Source organism: Zootoca vivipara, chromosome Z2 (genome assembly GCF_965207765.1).
Source record: "Zootoca vivipara chromosome Z2, rZooViv2.hap1.1, whole genome shotgun sequence".
Lineage (NCBI taxonomy): Eukaryota > Metazoa > Chordata > Lepidosauria > Squamata > Lacertidae > Zootoca > Zootoca vivipara.
Genome location: NC_142585.1, coordinates 32,199,204 through 32,218,384, shown reverse-complemented (window position 1 = coordinate 32,218,384; position 19,181 = coordinate 32,199,204). Strand labels below are relative to the sequence as shown.

The 19,181-nt window shown below is 48.1% G+C and overlaps 1 protein-coding gene across 1 annotated transcript in view; it reads left to right on the top strand.

Moving 5' to 3' along the window:
* NOTCH1 (notch receptor 1) overlaps positions 1 to 18,493 on the top strand; it is an 89,187-nt gene extending 70,694 nt beyond the window's left edge. The window contains exons 20-34 of the mRNA XM_088664726.1: positions 806 to 959; positions 1,276 to 1,460; positions 2,581 to 2,713; positions 4,332 to 4,589; positions 6,304 to 6,416; positions 7,977 to 8,545; positions 9,283 to 9,708; positions 10,327 to 10,475; positions 12,582 to 12,798; positions 13,782 to 13,872; positions 14,446 to 14,611; positions 15,169 to 15,464; positions 15,859 to 16,006; positions 16,090 to 16,187; positions 16,942 to 18,493. Coding sequence (XP_088520852.1) covers positions 806 to 959; positions 1,276 to 1,460; positions 2,581 to 2,713; positions 4,332 to 4,589; positions 6,304 to 6,416; positions 7,977 to 8,545; positions 9,283 to 9,708; positions 10,327 to 10,475; positions 12,582 to 12,798; positions 13,782 to 13,872; positions 14,446 to 14,611; positions 15,169 to 15,464; positions 15,859 to 16,006; positions 16,090 to 16,187; positions 16,942 to 18,369 — 4,431 coding nt within the window. The 3' untranslated portion in view covers positions 18,370 to 18,493. The remainder of the gene's footprint in view (positions 1 to 805; positions 960 to 1,275; positions 1,461 to 2,580; positions 2,714 to 4,331; positions 4,590 to 6,303; positions 6,417 to 7,976; positions 8,546 to 9,282; positions 9,709 to 10,326; positions 10,476 to 12,581; positions 12,799 to 13,781; positions 13,873 to 14,445; positions 14,612 to 15,168; positions 15,465 to 15,858; positions 16,007 to 16,089; positions 16,188 to 16,941) is intronic.
* Positions 18,494 to 19,181: the final 688 nt, after the last annotated feature.

The window sequence follows — 19,181 nt, the reverse complement described above, 5'->3', positions numbered from 1 at the left end:
GTTTGTTTAGCTTGCCTATGTTTTGTTTGACTGTTGAACCCCACCTGGCAGACTTAACAGTGGTTCGTTTTACCTGGCAACAAACCATGATGTGAAGCCAAGGTACACTGCTGGCTTGAGAATAGGTCAGCATTCTGTGCATTCCCTATCAGCCTTGCTTAACTCTGGTTCTTTGACAACCCCAAAGTCACATGGCAAGAGCAGCTGGAAAAACGAACCAAGCATCGGTGAAACAAACTGTGGCCTTCTTTCTTGTCTGTGAGATGATTTGTGTTTTGCCGAGCCAAACCATGGTTAACACAACAAAACATTGCTTAGCCATGGGAAATCATGTTGCTTTACTACAACTCCTGTTGTCAACATCCATGGCTAAGGAGATCAGGTTACAGCTTGAGCTCCTGTGTGGGAAAGTTACAGCAATCATATAAAGTAAACATTCAGCCACATGCAGCATCTGTGCCATGCAGAGGATTTATGCTAACATCTCCCCTGAATCCTGAAATGGAAAAAGATGCAAATGTGAGAGCATCATTAAGAGAAGTGAACAAACAGTTGTCATAAACAAAGTAGGACTTTCCTGCTGTGCATCTCTCTGAGACTGGATTTACCAGTTTTGGCTTCCAGGGGACCAGAGCAGTTGCTCTGTTGACAGAAACAGTGTAGACTCCCCTCTGCCCTGGCATCTTTAGGGCCGTGTCCTTCAACCAGCTGCGCAGGGTTGAACCCACAAAGCCCCCTCTCTGTACCACCCTACCCTGGCCCTGGAGCTGTTGCACCCACAAACCTTGTGATTCTTCACCCCCAGAACCTGGTGCGTTGGTGTGACTCCTCACCCTGCAAGAATGGCGGAAAGTGCTGGCAGACAGACAACCTGTACCGCTGTGAGTGCACCAGTGGCTGGACTGGACTCTACTGTGATGTCCCCAATGTCTCCTGTGAGGTGGCTGCACGGCAGCAAGGTAAGAAGGCCCCATCCTGCTTGGTCTGTCCCCCCTCCTCTGTCTGGAGGGACCCAATAAGAAGCATATGACAGGTGATGGTGATGGTGATGGTGATGATGAACACCATATATAAACACCCATTCCTTTAAAGAAACAGTTCTATCCTAAAAGCCTCCTAGAATAAAAACAGTATTCACCTGTGGAAGTGTGACAAGGAAGGAGCCGGTCTGGCTTCTCTTGGGAGGGTGTTCCATGGTCTGGGAGTAGACACCACCAAGGAGGCATTCTCCCACACCTGTTACTTGTACCTGACTTCCCTCCCATACCTTTGCAGGCGTCGAAGTGGTGCACCTGTGCAGGAACTCTGGGCTCTGTGTGGACAGGGGCAACACCCACTCTTGCCAGTGCCAGGCCGGCTACACAGGCAGCTACTGCGAGGAGCAGGTGGATGAGTGCTCTCCGAACCCGTGCCAGAATGGGGCCACCTGCACAGACTACCTTGGGGGCTACTCGTGTGAGGTATGGTTGGTGCTCAGAAGGGAGGTTGCGTGGGGGGGGGCAGTGGACACAGGGTGAACCCTGCTTTACCTGGGTTTGTGCATCGCTAGCGGAGCTGGGTACATGTCCTGAGATGTGGTGGAACATCAGAACGAAGTACAGGACATCCCTCCATCATAAATATTTCCACAATGCTGGGTAGTTTACAGCCACCCTGCAAAGAAGCCACAGTTTCCAGGGAAAGGGGTACATCGTAACTTGGTAGCAGAGCACCTCCTATGCCAACAAAAGATCCAGGGTTCACTCCCTGCCAGCACGTCTGACAAAAGCTAGGTAAAAGATGGAGGGCTGTCCTTCATTGGAGGCTTAGAAGCAGAGGTTCGAGGGCCACCTGCCATGGATATTTTAGCTGGGATTCCTGCACTGCATGGGGTTGGACTAGATGATTCTTGGGGTCCCTTCAAACTCTACAGCCCAAGATTTGACAGTCTGGCTGAGGGGCAGCATCTTTGCCCCTGCTTGTGTCAGCCTCCTTTTCCCAGTCCATGTAATGTATTTCAGCGGGCAGAGGCAGCATTTGGGTGCTTCCCTTGCGGACTTCAAAGCCAGCTGAAATCTTAATGCTACTGTAGAGTGGAGTGGAATTGCACCTAAACATCTTTTGGCTTGTCGTAATGAAAGGCCAAGTAGTGCAAGTATTTTTTTATTATGGCTAGGCAGGCTTGATAATCACTTGACCATGAGCTTCAGAAATATTCCCAGCACACCATGCCTTGCCCCCTACAAGTTCCCACCCCAGTCTCTGCCCCCAACCTATTTCTCCACTTCCCTCGGCAAGATTGCACAGTTCAGCCTTGGCCAGTCCAGCGGCTCGGATGCTTGCAGCTCCTGTGACATTACAGCAGCTCAGGCACTAGCCGGTGGAGAAGCCACTTTTGGTGGGGTGGGTGATTTGAGGAAGGTGCAGTTTGTCTATTTTTCATTTGGTTGCATTTCTTTTAATATACTACAAGTTGGTTTTGGCATTTTCCATTGTGGGCTGCCCTTTGAGGGGCTGCCTTCAAAGGTGGGAAGGAGAAAATCCTCCCACCCCACTAGAACTCATTTCAACTCCGGAATATTGAACTGCCCTTCCTTGTAGTGTGTTGCTGGCTACCACGGGATCAACTGCTCAGAGGAGATCAACGAGTGCCTTTCCCACCCCTGCCAGAACGGAGGGACCTGCATTGACCTCATCAACACCTACAAATGCTCCTGTCCCCGAGGAACTCAAGGTAAATGTGGGGTTGGGTGAAAGCAGGGGCATGGGCAGGTAGGGAATGACTTAGACTTTAGGGATGTCCCACCTGATTGAGGGGTGGTGGTGGAGGGCTCTACAATTAAGAATTGTAGAGTTAGAAGGGACCCTGAAGGTCATCTTGTCCAACCCCCTGCAATGCAGGAATGTCAACTAAAGCATCCAAACTTTGCTTAAAAATCTCCCAAGGAAGGAGAGTCCACTACTCTTTGGAGTCAGATCCAATTTTGAAAAGCTCTTGCTTCCTTTCTTTTTAAAATAATTTTATTAAAGATTTCCATGGACTACAAAAGAACACACAATCTCTCTCTCTCTCTCTCTCTCTCTCTCTCTTCAGATTATAAAGTCTTTTGGTTTACGTTCAGTGTAAGACAATATGGTATCCAGAGCGAGGGGGAGAGAGTAGAGGGGAGAGGGTGGGTGATAAACCTACACACTTTTTTTCTCATTTTTCCAACTTTTTATGAAATATTTTCTTGGTTTACAAAAGTACATGCATTGTCTCTTTTTCCAGGTTGTGCTTTCTACAGATCAGTTACATTTGTTGTGAGACATTAGTGTGTTGTATACCGTATAAGGCTGGGGGAGAGGGGGGGATGGGGTGGTAAAACTTATTTCTTTTGCTTAGTGTATTTGCTTTTTGTGGCAGTGTCACTTGAGTAGTTTCTCTTTCTATTCGCTTATTGTATTTCTTGTAGTGAGAGAAGTTGGTGGGGCAGGGTTTGGTTGGAACAGCTCTTACTTTCCGATGTTAAGAGCTGATTGACAGTAGGATGGACTCCCTTGGAAGGTGGGGGACTCTCTTTCATTGGAAGTTTTAAGCAGAGGTTGAGTGGCCATCTATCATGGATGCTTTAGTTCAGGCATCCCCAAACTGTGGCCCTCCAGATGTTTTGGCCTACAACTCCCATGATCCCTAGCTAACAGGACCAGTGGTCAGGGATGATGGGAATTGTAGTCCAAAACATATGGAGGGCCAAAGTTTGGGGGTGCCTGCTTTAGTTGATATTCCTGCATTGCAGAGTATATGGCTCTTGGGATCCCTTCCAGCTCTCCAATTCTACCACCAGAAAGTTCTTCCTGATGTTTAGTCGGAATCTCCTTTCTTGTAACTTGAAGCCATTGGTTCGAGTCCTACCCTGCACAGCAAGCTTGCTCCATCTTCCATAGGACAGCTCTTTAGATATTTGAGGATGGCTATCATATCTCCCCTCAATTGTCTCTTCTCCAGGCTAAACATACCCAACTCCCTCATAAGGCTTTTCCAAACCCTTCATCATCTTGGTCCCCCTTCTCTGCACACATTCCAGCTTATCAATAAACTTCTTAAACTGTGGTGCCCAGAACTGGACACAGTACTTGTGGATCACTTACTGTAATTAAAATGGGTTTTACAGGTGCATACTGTTAAAAGTTTTGGTGTATGTACAGGAATACAGGTTTTCAATTCATTTGTTTTGAGGGGTCGGGGGTGCCTCCAGGATATGTAAAGAAAATGAATGAATGAATGAATGAATGCCAGGCCAAGTTGTAAGCAGGCCTCTTGGGATCCAGCTCTCACCTTCTTCTGCTCCCCATCACTCTCCCCACCTCAGGAGTGCACTGTGAGATCAACATAGACGACTGCAGCCCACCCTTTGACCCCAACACCTTCACCCCTAAGTGCTTCAACAACGGGCAGTGTGTGGACCGCGTAGGGGGCTACAGCTGCATTTGCCTGCTGGGCTTCGTTGGGGAGCGCTGTGAGGGTGACGTCAACGAGTGTCTGTCCAACCCTTGTGACCCGCTAGGAACCCAGAACTGTGTGCAGCGCATCAACGACTACGTCTGCGAGTGTCGTCTGGGATATTCTGGTGAGCACCACAAGGTTCCTCAAGAAACGTGGTTCTTGGTGTTTTTCCTCCCTCTTGCTTTTTCTCCAAGAATTACTGTCTGATGTTGACAGTAAAGGTATTCTCCAGTCCTAATGAAAACATCCAGTTTAATATAGGTGGTTCATAATAATAATAATAATTTATTATTTATACACCGCCCATCTGGCTGGGTTTCCCCAGCCACTCTGGGCGGCTTCCAACAGAAAAATGAAATGAAATACTGTAATCAACTAAACATTAAAAGCCTCCCTAAGCACGGCTGCCTTCAGATGTCTTCTAAAAATATGGTAGCTGTTTTTCTCTTTGACATCTGATGGGAGGGCGTTCCACAGGGCGGGCGCCACCACCCTGGGTATATGAACTTTGGGTTCATATACCCAAAGATTATAAGCCATGGGCTGTATCTAGTAAGAATATAAAAAGAGATCTTCAGCTGGATCAGGGCAACCCAGCATTCTTTTCCCACATTAACCAAATCTGGTACCACAGTGGGAAGTCCACAAGCAGTACCCAAACGCAACAGCACTTTCTCCTGTGGTTTCCAGCAGCTTGTATTCAGGGGCAATCTGCTCTGACAGTGGAAGGAGAACATAGGCACTGATAGCCTTACCCTCCTCCATGTCTTTGCCCCCTCCCCCTTTTAAAGCACCCCACCTCTTCTTATGGGAGCGGATTCCAGAGTATCTATGCACTGTGTGAAAAAGTACTTTGTTTTTGTTTGCCCTGAATTCTCCCAAGTGCATAGACTATCTTAGCTGGAAGTCCTACTCCCTGCCTTTTCCCATCTGGCCTGGGGTGGGGGGCAGGGCCCTGACTGACTCCCAGCTACAAAAGGTAAGGCTGCCGAACAGACTTGTGCTGGGGTATTGCTTAATGGAGGTTGTTGCTGTTCCTGGTATTAATTTTTTTCAGGCTTATTTTACATTTATGTGGAAATTTTTTGGGTTTGCTGTGTGCTTTCCCCCCTGTGTTTTATTTATTGTTCATAGCTATTTTTGTAATTGTGTAAATCTTCTCATGTTGTAAGCTGCCTTGACCATAGTTTTAACACTGCAAAGGCAGTATACAAATAAAATTATGATTGTTAAACTCTGGAACTCCCTCCCACAGGAGGCAGTGATGGCCATAATAATAATAATAATAATAATAATAATAATAATAATAATAATAATAATAATAAATAATAATAATAATTTATACCCCGCCCATCTGGCCGGGTTCCCCCAGCCACTCTGGGTGGCTTCTAACAAAATAATAAAATACAGAAATCCATCAAACATTAGAAGCTTCCCTAAACAAACCACAAACCTAGTCTGCTTTAAAAGAAGATTAGACAGATTCAAGGAGAGGGCTAGAGATTGCTGCTAATCAAGGAGGCAGAAATGCTTTTGAATACCAGTTGCTTGAAATCACAAGAAGGGGAGAGTTCCCTTGTGCCCAGGTCACTAGGGTTGCCAGACTCAATAGAGGACAGGACTTCTGTGCCTTTAATTGCCCTGCTCTCTTTTGAGTCTGGAAACCTTAAAGAGAGACCAGCAGACCCTTTGCTTGGAAATTAAATTAACTAGTAAAAGAGTGTGCACATGAGATTTCAGAGGTGGAGAGATGCAGCTGTTTTACTCTAGAGGTCTGGGGAAAATGTTGGGGGTGACGGTGAGGCAACCTGACGAGGCTTTTTCTATCCCCTGTCCAGGGCGTCACTGTGAGACGGTGGTAGACGGCTGCCGGAACCATCCCTGCAAGAACGGTGGGACCTGTGCAGTGGCCAGCAACACACAGCACGGCTACATCTGCAGGTGCCCTCCGGTGTGTAGCCAGCTTTTGGTTTTAGGGGACGGGCTGTGGGGTTCAGAGACTGAAGCAGCTTCTTGGGCTGCGTGGGATTATTTACGCCCCTTCCTAGCCAGCATCTGTTTTGGATGCTTAGGAGTTGCTGGATGAGGAAAGGCCGTAGTTTGGCGGTAAATCAGCTATGTTGCATGCAGAATATCCTAGCTTCAATCCCCAGGTTCAATCCCTCCAGGAAGAGCTGGGCACATCTAGTGAGTCTCAAACCTTGGAGAGCCCCTGCAAGTGAGTGTAGACAATATTGAGCTAAATGGATCAATTGCACTGACTTGGAAGAACACGGCTTCCCATGTTTCTGTTTATTTCATCCTCTTATTCATAACTTTGAGGACCAGAACCCTGCTTTATTCTTAGGAGAAGGGCCATAGTTCAGCAGGTAGTGTATCTGCTCCACACGCAGAAGTTCCCATGCATATATATGCCACCCTGCCAGGCAAGTGTAGACAGGGGAGCACATGATCTCTGAAAAAAGCACTGATTCTGCTCACCTGAACACTAGGAGACTGTAGCAGCTATCAGTAAAGAGTATGCTGACCTCTACTGACTTCAACATAAACTGCAAATTTAGGGTTGCAACCAATGCTAGTCCTGCTCAGAGTGGACCCACCAAAATGTGCAGACTTAAGTTAGTAATGCCCATTCTTTAGTTGGGATTCTAGCTTTGCAGGGGGGTGAGCTAGATGCACCCCCACCACCACCAGGACAAAAGCAGGAGCCAGACCAATGGCAAGGCAGGTAAAACTTTTGCCACCACGTTCCTGCTTTGCCTTGCCGCTACTCCCCTCTGAAGGGAGATAATGAACAGTTCCTGGAGGAGGACACGACCAGCCCACTGCTGATATAAAATAGTTGGCTTGACAACAGAGTTTGGGGCGGGTTGATGAGGTTAAAAGTTGGAGAAATAGTTGGGGAAATCTACTCATTCCTGGGTAGGAAATCTGCTCGTTGTGGGTGAGTGTATTCTTGATTTAATTATTGGACAATAATAGTAAATGTTGTTTGTTATTTATATAACAGGTGTGTTTTTTCTTGTGTCTTTTCATAAGTATTAAGTTAGACCAGAGCTTTCCAAACTGTATCGTGACACATTAGTGTGTCGGCTGCAGTGTGTAGGTGTCTCATGCAAACACTCCCTGTGCTCCTCCTGGGGCTGAAAGGGGGTTAGTTTAACCTCTGGTTTGCTAGGAAAACTGAATTACGGTGTCACAAAATGATGCATGCCTAAAAAATGTATCACCAACATGAAAAGTTGGGAAAGCTCTGTGTTAGACAATATATATGATTCCCCCCTTTTCCCCTCCCTTATGGTATTATATATTTGTGTGTGGATATTACTGTAAGTCGATTGGAGACCTTCAGGTAACAAGCAACAAATAAGTTTAACAGATAATAATAATAATAATAATAATAATAATAATAATAATAATAACCTCATGGAGGCCTTTCAACTTTACTCTTCTGTGATTTGATAACTGCCTTTGGAGTAGTCTCAGTCATTCCACTCTTTGCCATCTGCAGGACTGGGACGGTGCCACGTGTGAGAACGACGCCCGCGGCTGCGGACCGTTGCGGTGCCTGAACGGCGGGACCTGCATCTCCACCCAGAGGAGCTCCAGGTGCCTTTGCCCACTGGGCTTCAGCGGAGCTGCCTGCCAGTTCTCCTCCGGCAGCCCCTGCCACTCCAGCCCCTGCTACAACGGGGGCACCTGCCAGCCTGCCAAGGAGCCGCCCCACTATCGCTGCAACTGCCCAGCCCGTTTCAACGGTCTGAACTGCCACATCTTGGACTACGACTTCACAGGTGGCCTTGGCCAGAACATCACTCCACCTCCCTTGGAGGAGAAGTGTGAGATCCCCGTGTGCGCCAGCCACGCCGGCAACAAGATCTGTGACGCCCAGTGCAACAACCACGCTTGCGGCTGGGACGGTGGCGACTGCTCCCTGAATTTCAACGACCCCTGGAAGAACTGCTCCCAGTCCCTCCAGTGCTGGGACTACTTCAACAACGGGCGCTGTGACACTCAGTGCAACAACACCGGCTGCCTGTACGACGGTTTCGACTGCCAGAAGATGGAGGGGCAGTGCAAGTGAGTGGAGGGCTTTCAAACTGTTTTTAACGTTGGGTCACGATGCGCTTTGACATCAAAGTTATGTTTTGATTGTTGTAAGTCCCCACCCTGGGACTTTAGGTGGAAGGGCAGATAATAAATTGTAGTAGTAGTAATAATAACAGTAACAATTTGCTTCTGGGGCTAAAGGATGTGCCTGTTTGCTTTTTTATGATGAGAGTATGTGGAAAGAGCAGGGAGTGCCCAGAAGCAAAAGGTTGTTTTTTCTTTCTTCTCGTCTTCTACCTCTTCCTCTTCCTCTCCTCCTCCTTCCTCTTCCTCTCCTCATTTTTACTTTTTGCTACTATTCACCATCTAAACCATCATCTCAGGGGAATTTACATATAATTTAAACAGTTCAAAAGACAAAGACAACAAATATATGTAAAAACACAAGTGAAACCCAAACCAGTGGGCACGCACGTCAAATACTCATTTATCCAGCTGAGAAAGCCTTTTGGGGACAAAATGGCCCTTCAATTATTTCCAAAAAGCACAGATAGTGGAGCTTATCGTATCTCATCAGGGATGCTGCTCCAAAGGACGGGCAGCCACAGTAAAGGCCCTGTTCTGTGTGACTGTGGGGCTGAAGCAACCAGAATTGTGCACAGTATCCCAAATGTGGCCACACCATAGACTTGCATAATGGCATTATAGATACCAGGCAGTTTTGTTTTCAACTCCTCCTCCTCCTCCTCTCCCCATTGCCTGTGCAGCCCTCTGTACGACCAGTACTGCAAGGACCACTTCTCTGACGGACACTGCGACCAGGGCTGCAACAATGCAGAGTGTGAGTGGGATGGTCTCGACTGTGCCAACAACGTACCCGAAAAGCTGGCGGACGGCACTTTGGTGGTGGTGGTGCTGACCACCCCGGAAAACCTAAAGAACAACTCCTTGAACTTCCTGCGGGAGCTCAGCCGCATCCTTCACACCAATGTGGTCTTCAGGAAGGATGACAAGGGCGAGTACATGATATTCCCCTACTATGGCAAGCCAGAGGAGCTCAAAAAGCACCACATCAAGCGGTCGTTGGTGGACTGGCCAGATATGAGTGATGCAGTCTTCAAGTTAAGGTCTGCGCTGTATGATACCATCATTGACAGGCACAGGAGGGAGCTGGACCATGTGGACATCTGCGGGTGAGTGGCTCAGCTGGGGCTCTCTGGGAGCAGGGAGGAGGGGGGAGCCACAGTCAGCAGCTGAACATTGGAAGCTGCCTTATACTGAATCAGACTCTCAGTCCATCTGTCAACACTGATTGGTGGTGGGAGCAGCAGCTCCCCAGGGATCTTTGCCCAACCCTGGCTAGAGATTCTTCCATGGAGGGTTGAAGCTGGGGCCTTCTTGCATGCAGAGCTGGTGCTTTATAGCTGAGCCACAGCCCTTCCCCTGAAAACAAATATTCTAGTCCTCATGGTTCTGAAGAAAGGAATTGAATAGAAACATAGGAAGCTGACTTAGATGGAGGCAGACTCTTGTCCACCTAGCTCAGTGTTGTTGTCTGCACTGACTGGCAGTGACTCTCCAGGATGTCTGGGATGGAGTTTCTCCTAGCCCAACTTGGACACGCCATTGGGGCCTTCTGCATACAAAGCAGGTGATCTGTAGCTGAGCCATGGCTCTTCCCCTAAAAACAAAGATTCTGTTCCTCATTGTTCTGAAAAAAAGGGACTGAATTTTATAGGAACCTAGGAAGCTGTCCATCCAAGATTATTGCTTCTTACTCCCACTTTCTTTTCTTTTTCCAAAACCTGCAGATCAATCGTTCACCTGGAGATTGACAACCGCCAGTGTGTCCAGTCCTCCTCTCAGTGCTTCCAAAGTACCACAGATGTGGCGGCCTTCCTTGGTGCTTTGGCGTCACGGGGCAGCCTGGACATCCCATACAAAATCGAAGCTGTTAAGAGTAAGTCTGCCACATGTGCAGGAAACACCTGCTGATGCGTTAGCAGCCCTGCTGGCATATTCCGGGAAGCTGGGCCACCTCAGCTTTTGCCCCTGGCAGTTTTTCACTTTCTTTTACAAAAGCTACATACCACTTGATTGTAATGAAAGCTTTGAGCTGGGGCTGCCCAGGGTGTGGTTCACGGATGATGGTGGTCCACCCATGCATGTCTGTGGATCTGAGGTTGGAGATGGGAGATGGCACACTCTTTGCATTAAGCGTTTTTAATAGTGTCTTCCTTATTCATTTATTTATTTGGAGCATTTGTACCAGGCTCTTCAGTCAAAAAGGCTCCCAGAGCAGTTTTCATACAGTCAAAACAAGGCAGTCCCTACCTACAGGCTTAAAATAAAAATTAAAAAATTAAAAATTAAATTTTAAAAAAAATTTAAAAAAAATTAAAAATTGAAAATGATACACAAGGGGAAAGGCACAGGGAGGGAAGAGGAAAACCAAAACACAGGCACCAGTTTCTAAACAGTTGATCCTCTAACAACCAGCTTGCACAATCCAGGGGCAGGGGGGGCCTGATAGGACTGGTCTGTCACAGCAGAGCTGAGGGAGCGTTTTTAATCACTTCCTTTTATTTATTCTGTTGTATTTTATTGTATTGCAATTAGAATTCCATGGAGGCAGTAAAATAATAATAATAAATTATTTGAACCCCACCCATATGACTGGGTTGCCCCAGCCACTCTGGGTGGCTTCCAGCTTATATAAAAACATAGTAAAACATTACACCTTAAAAAGCTTCTCTATACAGAACTGCCTTCAGATGTTTCCTAAGTGTTATATAATTGCTCATCTTTTTAACAGCTGGTGGAAGGGCGTTCCACAGGGTGGGTGCTACTACCGAGAAGGCCTTCTGCCTGGCAGGCAGGAATTTAAGAATGCGGCAAAAAACCACACAGCATCTAGCATGGTGCATTTCCGTTTCTACAACAACCTGAGAAATAATTCAGTGGTCCACTGAGACCCTCAGCAATTTTCAGGTGGTCTGTGTGCAGGGGTGAGGAGAATTTTGGAGCCATTGCCCTAAGCATTTTCCAAAAAGATAAAAGCCTGACAACATTAAAGGACTAAGAAATACCAATAAGTGACAGTTTAAAGCACATATTTAAAGGCATATAAAAATAATTAAAATCAACAGTAGGCTAAAAACCAGATTAAAACACTTGTCAGCATTCATTATGTCTGGATGGACTTTCCTCAACAAACATTTTTTAAGTGGGAGCCAGAAAGAATATGCTTTTAGCCTATTGCTGGTTTCAGTTATTTTTGGAATGATTTAAATGGTGGGTCTTTTGCTAGTAATTTTGTTGTTTTCGGGGTTGGGTGTTTTTCCCCTCAACAATCAAATAGTATATAAATTTTGTGGAATAAATTCAAAAGAGTTACAGTGTATGATGTTTGTCTTAAACAATATCGTAAAAAGAACTTGATTCCTCTTTAAGAAGGAAGTGTCATTTTTTAAACTCTTTTTTTGTTCTTCTTCGAAGTTCTGTCTTGATGGTTTCGCCCCTTTCTCATCCATAGCTTATTCCAAAATCATTACTGCTGGGGGAGGATGAAGGAGTTGGGGGGGGGCGCGGAGAGGGAGGGAGGAAGAGAGAGAGAGAGCGCAAAGTTAACCCCACAACCCAAACCTTGTAATCGATCAGTGACACGCAGAGTGTTGAAGTTTGCATCTTCCAAATCCCCCTTCAATCCTTTTGACTTAACAGCTCAATGTGAATGCAATGATTTGAAGTTTGCTTAATCCTTTATCCGTGAAAGGAGGAAGGGGGGGGACCCTCTCTCCCTCTAGCGCTGCAGATACAGAAAGAGTTTGCAATTCTGATGAACAGCATAGAAAAATGACCTTCTTTTTTTCCAGGGAGCTTTGGAGGAGTTGGGGGGCAGTGAGTGGGGAGGGGTGGGGGTTCGGTTGTAGGCGGAAGAATCAAGACACGGCCAGGCTGGCAGCTTATTAACTTAATTTCACTGCATTTTGCCTTCTGCCTCCTTTCAGAGATGCATCTTAACTCGAGGTCCTCTCACCACACTCTGCCTCCCATTTTCTTCTAGGTGAAAGTACTGACACCCAAAGGAGCACCCAGTGGTACCCTATGTATATGGTGGTGCCTGGTGTCTTCCTCATCCTCTTCATTGGTTTCGGGGTTCTGGCATCGCGCAAGCGGCGGAGGGAACATGGGCAGCTCTGGTTCCCCGAGGGCTTCAAAGTGACCGAGTCCAGCAAGAAGAAGCGCAGAGAGCCCCTGGGGGAGGATTCTGTGGGGCTGAAGTGAGTAATCCCCCTCTTCACCTCTTCCCGGGTCTCCTTTGTTGCCATTTGGTTGGGTGGGGAGGGAGGGAAAGGTCCTTTCCTGCCTCCTTTCTGGGTTGCTGCTGTTGTTGGGGACCATAGTTCTTTTTATTCACCAACCTGGTGCCCTCCAGATGTTTCCGACTACAACCCCCATCAGCCCCAGCCACCATGGTCTGATGGGAGTTGTAGTGCAAAAATCCTAGGGGCAAAAAGTTTTGCCAAAGGCTTGATGTTAGCTTTTCACTCTGCACATTAAAAAAAAAGTTGATTTTAATTTTTACCATGCCACAGCTCTCTGGATGACAAGCTGGAGAGGAAGGGAAATCTGGTGTCAAAACATTTTTGGGAGGGATATTCTGAGCCCAATTTAAGTGTCAGTTTTTCCAGGCCATTGAAACGAACATGTGGAGTGTCCAGGGAAGGGTGGTGGAAGCAAGAAGGCCAGACAGTTCAGAGCAAGGGGCTTAGCCCTTCACAGAGTAGACCCACTGAAATTGATGAGCATGGCTAACTTAGATCTATTACTGTAGTCTTCCTTTGGCTCGGAGGGAAGAAGGGTCCCTTTGGGGTTTGGGCATGACCTGCCCATTTGCTTTTGTCTGCTTTCTCCAAGTGTAGCACCAAGTTTAATGGCATATATAAAAAGCAGATTTGGTGCATCATCTACACAAGGCAGAAATAGCACATTGAGGCTGGTGGAAGGACTTTGGAGAGGCTTGGTCCTTAATTTCACTTCTCTTCCCACTTCTAAGCAAGTTCTCATGTGCAGTGCCCAGCTCTGATCAATGATGTCTGAAATGTCACCTGAGGTGTGGCACAGCTTGGACAAGTCTAAGTATGGCAGGGGAAACTTTTTAAATCATCATCATCCTTAATTACTCCATTTAGCCCTTGGTGAAAAATTCAGAGTTTGGTTTTTCTAGTGATGGATCTAATTTCCTATTTTTCCCTCCATGAAGGCCCTTGAAAAATGCTTCCAATGGGACCCTGATGGACGACAACCAGAATGAGTGGGGTGATGAGGAGACACTAGACACCAAGAAGTTCAGGGTAAGCCAGCAAGCTGCTGTTTTCATGCCATTTCAGCCTTAAAGGCACTCACTAATTCCATCCTGTTTGGATTCATTTGGTATGCACTGTGAGTCCCTCCCTCATCCCTGGCTCAATTGAACTTTTTGACACCCCCCTCCAGGTCCCCCCCCCCAGGCTTACCCTGCTATCCCACAACAGCCAAGGCCCCTATGGGCATCTGTAAATCTCCCTGCCTGATTTCACCAAGAGGCCCCTATCTTTGGTCCTGCTTTTAAAAAGCAAGTTTCTTATCCTCAGCAGAAGATCAGCACATTGCTCCTTCCTTCCTCCTTCCTTGCTTCCTTCGCAGTTCCTTCCTCTCCAGTTTCAGAAAATACTGGAAAACCTGCTTAGGCAAAATTAAACAACTCTCATTCTGATAATAGAATTTGGCTTTCCACATCGAGTAGTGGCAGGGTTCATTTTATATTTGTTGATGTTGGGGAAAGAGGGGATAACTCTTGTTTCCAACTCTGCAGCACACTGTGCGAGAAAGAGTAGAGTTTTATGTCCAAAAAGATCCTTTAAAACCTCAATCGCCTCTCTTCCCAGGTGGAAGAACAGGCCATGTTGCCAGACATGAACGACCAGACTGACCACAGGCAGTGGACACAGCAGCACCTGGATGCAGCTGACCTGCGCATCTCTTCCATGGCACCCACCCCACCCCAAGGGGAAATTGATGCTGACTGTATGGATGTCAATGTGCGAGGACCAGGTAAGGAGGGTGTGTGGGTGTCAAAGCCTCACTCTTCCTCCCTTGCAGTGATTTTGTCAGGGGAAAGGAGGGCAATGCCAGGAGGGAGGGTATTAGAGCTGGCTCAGGGGAAGAACCAAACAGCAAACAGGCCAGGTGGTATTTTAGGAGGGGAACAGGACTTTGGAATAACCCAGCTCTTTCAAAGAGGATCAGACAAATTGATAGCCTTCTCTTTCTCCATTGACAGCTACTAGCTTGTTTCCATGGATGGAAGCAGTAATGATTCCAAATTATCAGTAGCTGGAAATGGCAGGAGGAGAGAGTTGCTCTTGTGCTTCATGTTCTGTTTTCAGGTTTCCCAGAAAAGGCATGTGATTGGTCATTGTAAGGACAGGATGCTGGACTGAATGGGCCCTCTTTGGTCTGGTCCAGAAACAAGACTCTTCTTTTGTTCTTGGATCCCGATCACCAATCTTCAGGCTTAATTCAGGCCCTGGTGCTTTGAAATCCTGGGAGTGCATCCAGGCACTGTTATTGCGCTTCTGACAGATTTCCCTCCACTTGTGCCTTGGCAGATGGATTCACGCCACTGATGATCGCCTCCTGCAGCGGAGGTGGGCTGGAGATGGGCAACAGTGAAGAGGAGGAGGACGCCCCAGCCGTGATTTCGGACTTCATCTACCAGGGGGCCAGCTTGCACAACCAAACAGACCGCACTGGGGAGACAGCCCTCCACCTGGCAGCCCGCTACTCACGCTCAGATGCAGCCAAGAGACTGCTGGAAGCCAGTGCCGATGCCAACATCCAGGACCACATGGGAAAGACGCCACTCCATGCTGCCGTCTCGGCCGATGCTCAGGGGGTCTTCCAGGTAAGGAAAGTCTGGTGCTTCCAGAGCTTGGGAGCGGTGCGGGAGGGCTGGGTGGCTCCCTCCCTGTTGCATAGGGTTGAACTCGATGACCCTTGGGGGTCCCTTCCTGCATCTAAAATTCTATGATTCCTATCATTCTGTGACTCTAGTGCAAAAGCCCCCAGAGATTGCTGTGCTTAGTCTGGGCCTATGTTCCTCAGATGCAACCTTTCTGCCTTCCCAGTGAGGTTTTTCTTTTTTCATCCAACCCCCTGCAATGCAACTTTTGAGTTTCTCGTTAGCTGCGTGTGGCTTTCAGCTGAGCGGCTGTAGAACAGACATTCACTCTCTTGCCTTGCCAGTTTACCCCTGCCTGGATGTCAAATAACCAAGATGTCTCTCCTTCCTGGGACAGATTCTGATCAGGAACAGGGCCACCGACCTGGATGCCCGCATGCACGATGGGACCACCCCTCTCATCCTGGCTGCTCGTTTGGCTGTGGAGGGCATGCTGGAAGACCTCATCAGCTGCCACGCAGACGTAAATGCAGTTGATGACCTAGGTACCTGGCAGTTCCAAAGCATTCTGGGGAAGGGGAAGGGGCTCGTGCTCATGGCCTTAACACTTGTGCCTTTGTGTCCATAGGGAAATCAGCGCTGCACTGGGCTGCTGCCGTGAATAATATTGATGCCGCTGTTGTGCTGTTGAAGAACGGGGCAAATAAAGACATGCAGAATAACAAGGTGAGAAAGGAGGGGGCTTCTTCCTGGAGCAGGGCTGGGCCAGTGTGAGGCAGAGCCACTGGCCATCCAGCCAAGGACGGGACCAGCAAGTCCAGGATCTTCAATGACAGGGTCAGAAGCTTTGCTGGAATAAGCTGCAAAATAGGAGAGAGGTGCCCTGGCAGTTTTACCTCTTGTGGGCTTCCCTGGGAAGAAGGAGAAGTTTATTGTTTATCTGCAATTTAGGATGGGACACAGGGAGTTACCGTAGCTTTAAGTGAACTTGAATTGCATTTGTTTGACAATTCAAGATAGGCAAAAGAAAGTCCTTCATGCAGCATATAGTTAAACTATAAAACTCCCTCCCGCAAGGACAGGAATGGCCACCAACCTAGATGACTTTAGAAGAGGACAAGACTTAAGTTCATGGACGAGAAGATTGTTAGTGACCACTGGCCATAATGGCTATGCTCTGCAACGCTTCTGAATACAAGTTGCTGGAAACTGCAAAAGGGGAGCGGGCTCTTTTGCTTCCAATTGGGGCATCTGGTTGGCCACTGTGAGGACAGGATGCTGGACCAGGTAGGCCATTGGCCTGATCCAGCTGCAGAGCTCTTCTTATGGTCTTAAGTTGCACCTAGACCTTTTATTGTATAAAGCAAATTGATAAATGTAAGGAATGACTAATCATATTTCAGCTGCATAACCCTGTTCAATTTGGAGAGCAGCCTCTAATAAGTCTGCTTTCTTCTTCCCTTTCCTCCCCTGCCCTTAGGAGGAGACCCCTCTGTTCCTGGCGGCCAGAGAAGGGAGCTACGAGACGGCCAAGGTCCTCCTGGACAACTTCGCCAACCGGGACATCACAGACCACATGGACCGCCTGCCACGAGACATCGCCCAGGAGCGCATGCACCACGATATCGTCCGCCTCCTGGACGAATACAACCTTGTGCGCAGCCCCCCTTTGCACAGCGGGCCCCTGGGGGCACCTACCCTCTCCCCACCCCTCTGCTCGCCTAGCAGTTACATTGGCAGCCTGAAGCCAGCTATGCAGGGCAAGAAGGCACGGAAGCCCAGCACCAAGGGACTGATCTGCAACGGGAAGGAGTCCTCCAAGGACCTCAAGGCCCGCCGGAAGAAGTCGCAGGAGGGCAAAGGCTGCCTGCTGGACAGCTCCAGCGTCCTCTCCCCAGTCGACTCCCTAGAGTCCCCCCGCGGGTACTTGTCCGATGTGGCATCTCCTCCCTTGATGACCTCCCCCTTCCAACTGTCGCCCTCCATGCCCCTCAACCACCTGCCAGGGATGCCCGATGCCCACCTAAGCATGAACCACCTCAACCTGGTGGGCAAGCAAGACCTGGGCCTGGGTGCCAGTCGGATGCAACAGCCCTTCGACTCAGTGCCCCCGCGGCTCTCCCATCTGCCCACCTCCAACGCCACTGTCATGAGCGGGGCGCCACTGAATTTCACCGTGAGCGGAGCGCCTGGCCTAAGTGGGCAATGCAGCTGGCTGAGTCAGATGCAGAGCGGCATTCAGGTGCAGGGCCAATACAACCCTATGCGGAATGGCCTGCAGCAGGGGGCACTCCCACAGGGCCAGGCCCTCCAGCACGGTCTGCTGACCTCCCTCCACAACGGGCTGCCCACCACCACCTTGTCCCAGATGATGAACTACCAGGCCATGCCCAACGGCCGCCTGCCAGCCAATGCCCAGCCCCACCTCATGCAGGCACAGCAGCTGCAGCAGATCCAGCAGCAAAGCATGCAGCAGCAGCAGCAGCAGCAGCAGCAGACCCACAGCACCGCCCCGAATGCCGGGGGTGCAAACTTCCTGGGGAACGAGCTGGGCCAGCCTGACTTGCAGCAGCAAGTGAACGGCGGGGCTCTGGCAGTCCACACCATCCTGCCCCAGGACACCCAGGTCCTGGCCACCTCCCTGCCCTCTGCCCTCACTCAGCCCATGACCACCACCCAGTTCCTGACTCCACCCTCCCAGCACAGCTACTCCTCCCCCTTGGACAACACCCCCAGCCACCAGCTCCAGGTGCCAGACCACCCGTTCTTGACACCTTCCCCAGAGTCGCCGGACCAATGGTCGAGCTCGTCTCCACACTCCAACCTGTCAGATTGGTCCGAGGGCATCTCAAGCCCGCCCACCAGCATGCAGTCGCAGATGGGGCACATCCCAGAGGCGTTCAAGTAGAGCAAGAGGAGGGGAACCGCCAGGCGACCCCAGAGAGTTTCCTTCGGAGGCAGACGCTTCTTTGGTTGAACCAGAGTAACCTTTGGTTTGAGTTTCTGGTTTTATATATATATATATATATATATATATATAAAGAAAAAGTATTTTTACATACAATGTAAGAGGGAAATTTCAACATTTTTCTTCCTTCGTTAGTATTTATTTATGTACTACATGAAAACACTGCCTTTTTTATTTATAAGTTTTGTTGAGAGCTCAGTGGGATGCGTTTGCTGTGGTCCAAATTTAAAAATCTTATTAATGGGGTTTGATTGCCTGCTTTGCTCTCTCTTGCTTGTTTTTTGTTTTTTTGTTTGGATATCCTCTTTAAACAAAAACAAAAACTTTTATACCACAATGACGTTCTTGTGCAGAGAGGATTTCTTTTGTAAAGCTGTAAGCAAAGACCCATGATTATTTAGTGACATTTATTTATTGAACAAGATATTTCTTTTCCTATTTTTGTTTTTAATTCTGGAAAATAGGGAGGATGGGCACATTTTTTCAACAAAAGTTTACCTATTTGAAGGGAAATTATAATTTAAACATAAATTGATGGGTTTTTTGTGGGGGGAGGGTGGTTGTTGATGGTTTTTGTTGGGTTGTTTTGTTTTGTTTTTTGGTTTGGTTTGGTTTGTTAAGTGCTTTAAAATATTCCCTTGTATGAGGGTGGACAGAGTCGGGGAATATTATGAGATAGCAGCCATGAATTTCTGTTTTAAAGTTTCAGTATTATATAGTTTATCTCCCTTGTCCTTTTTTTTTTTTTGCAT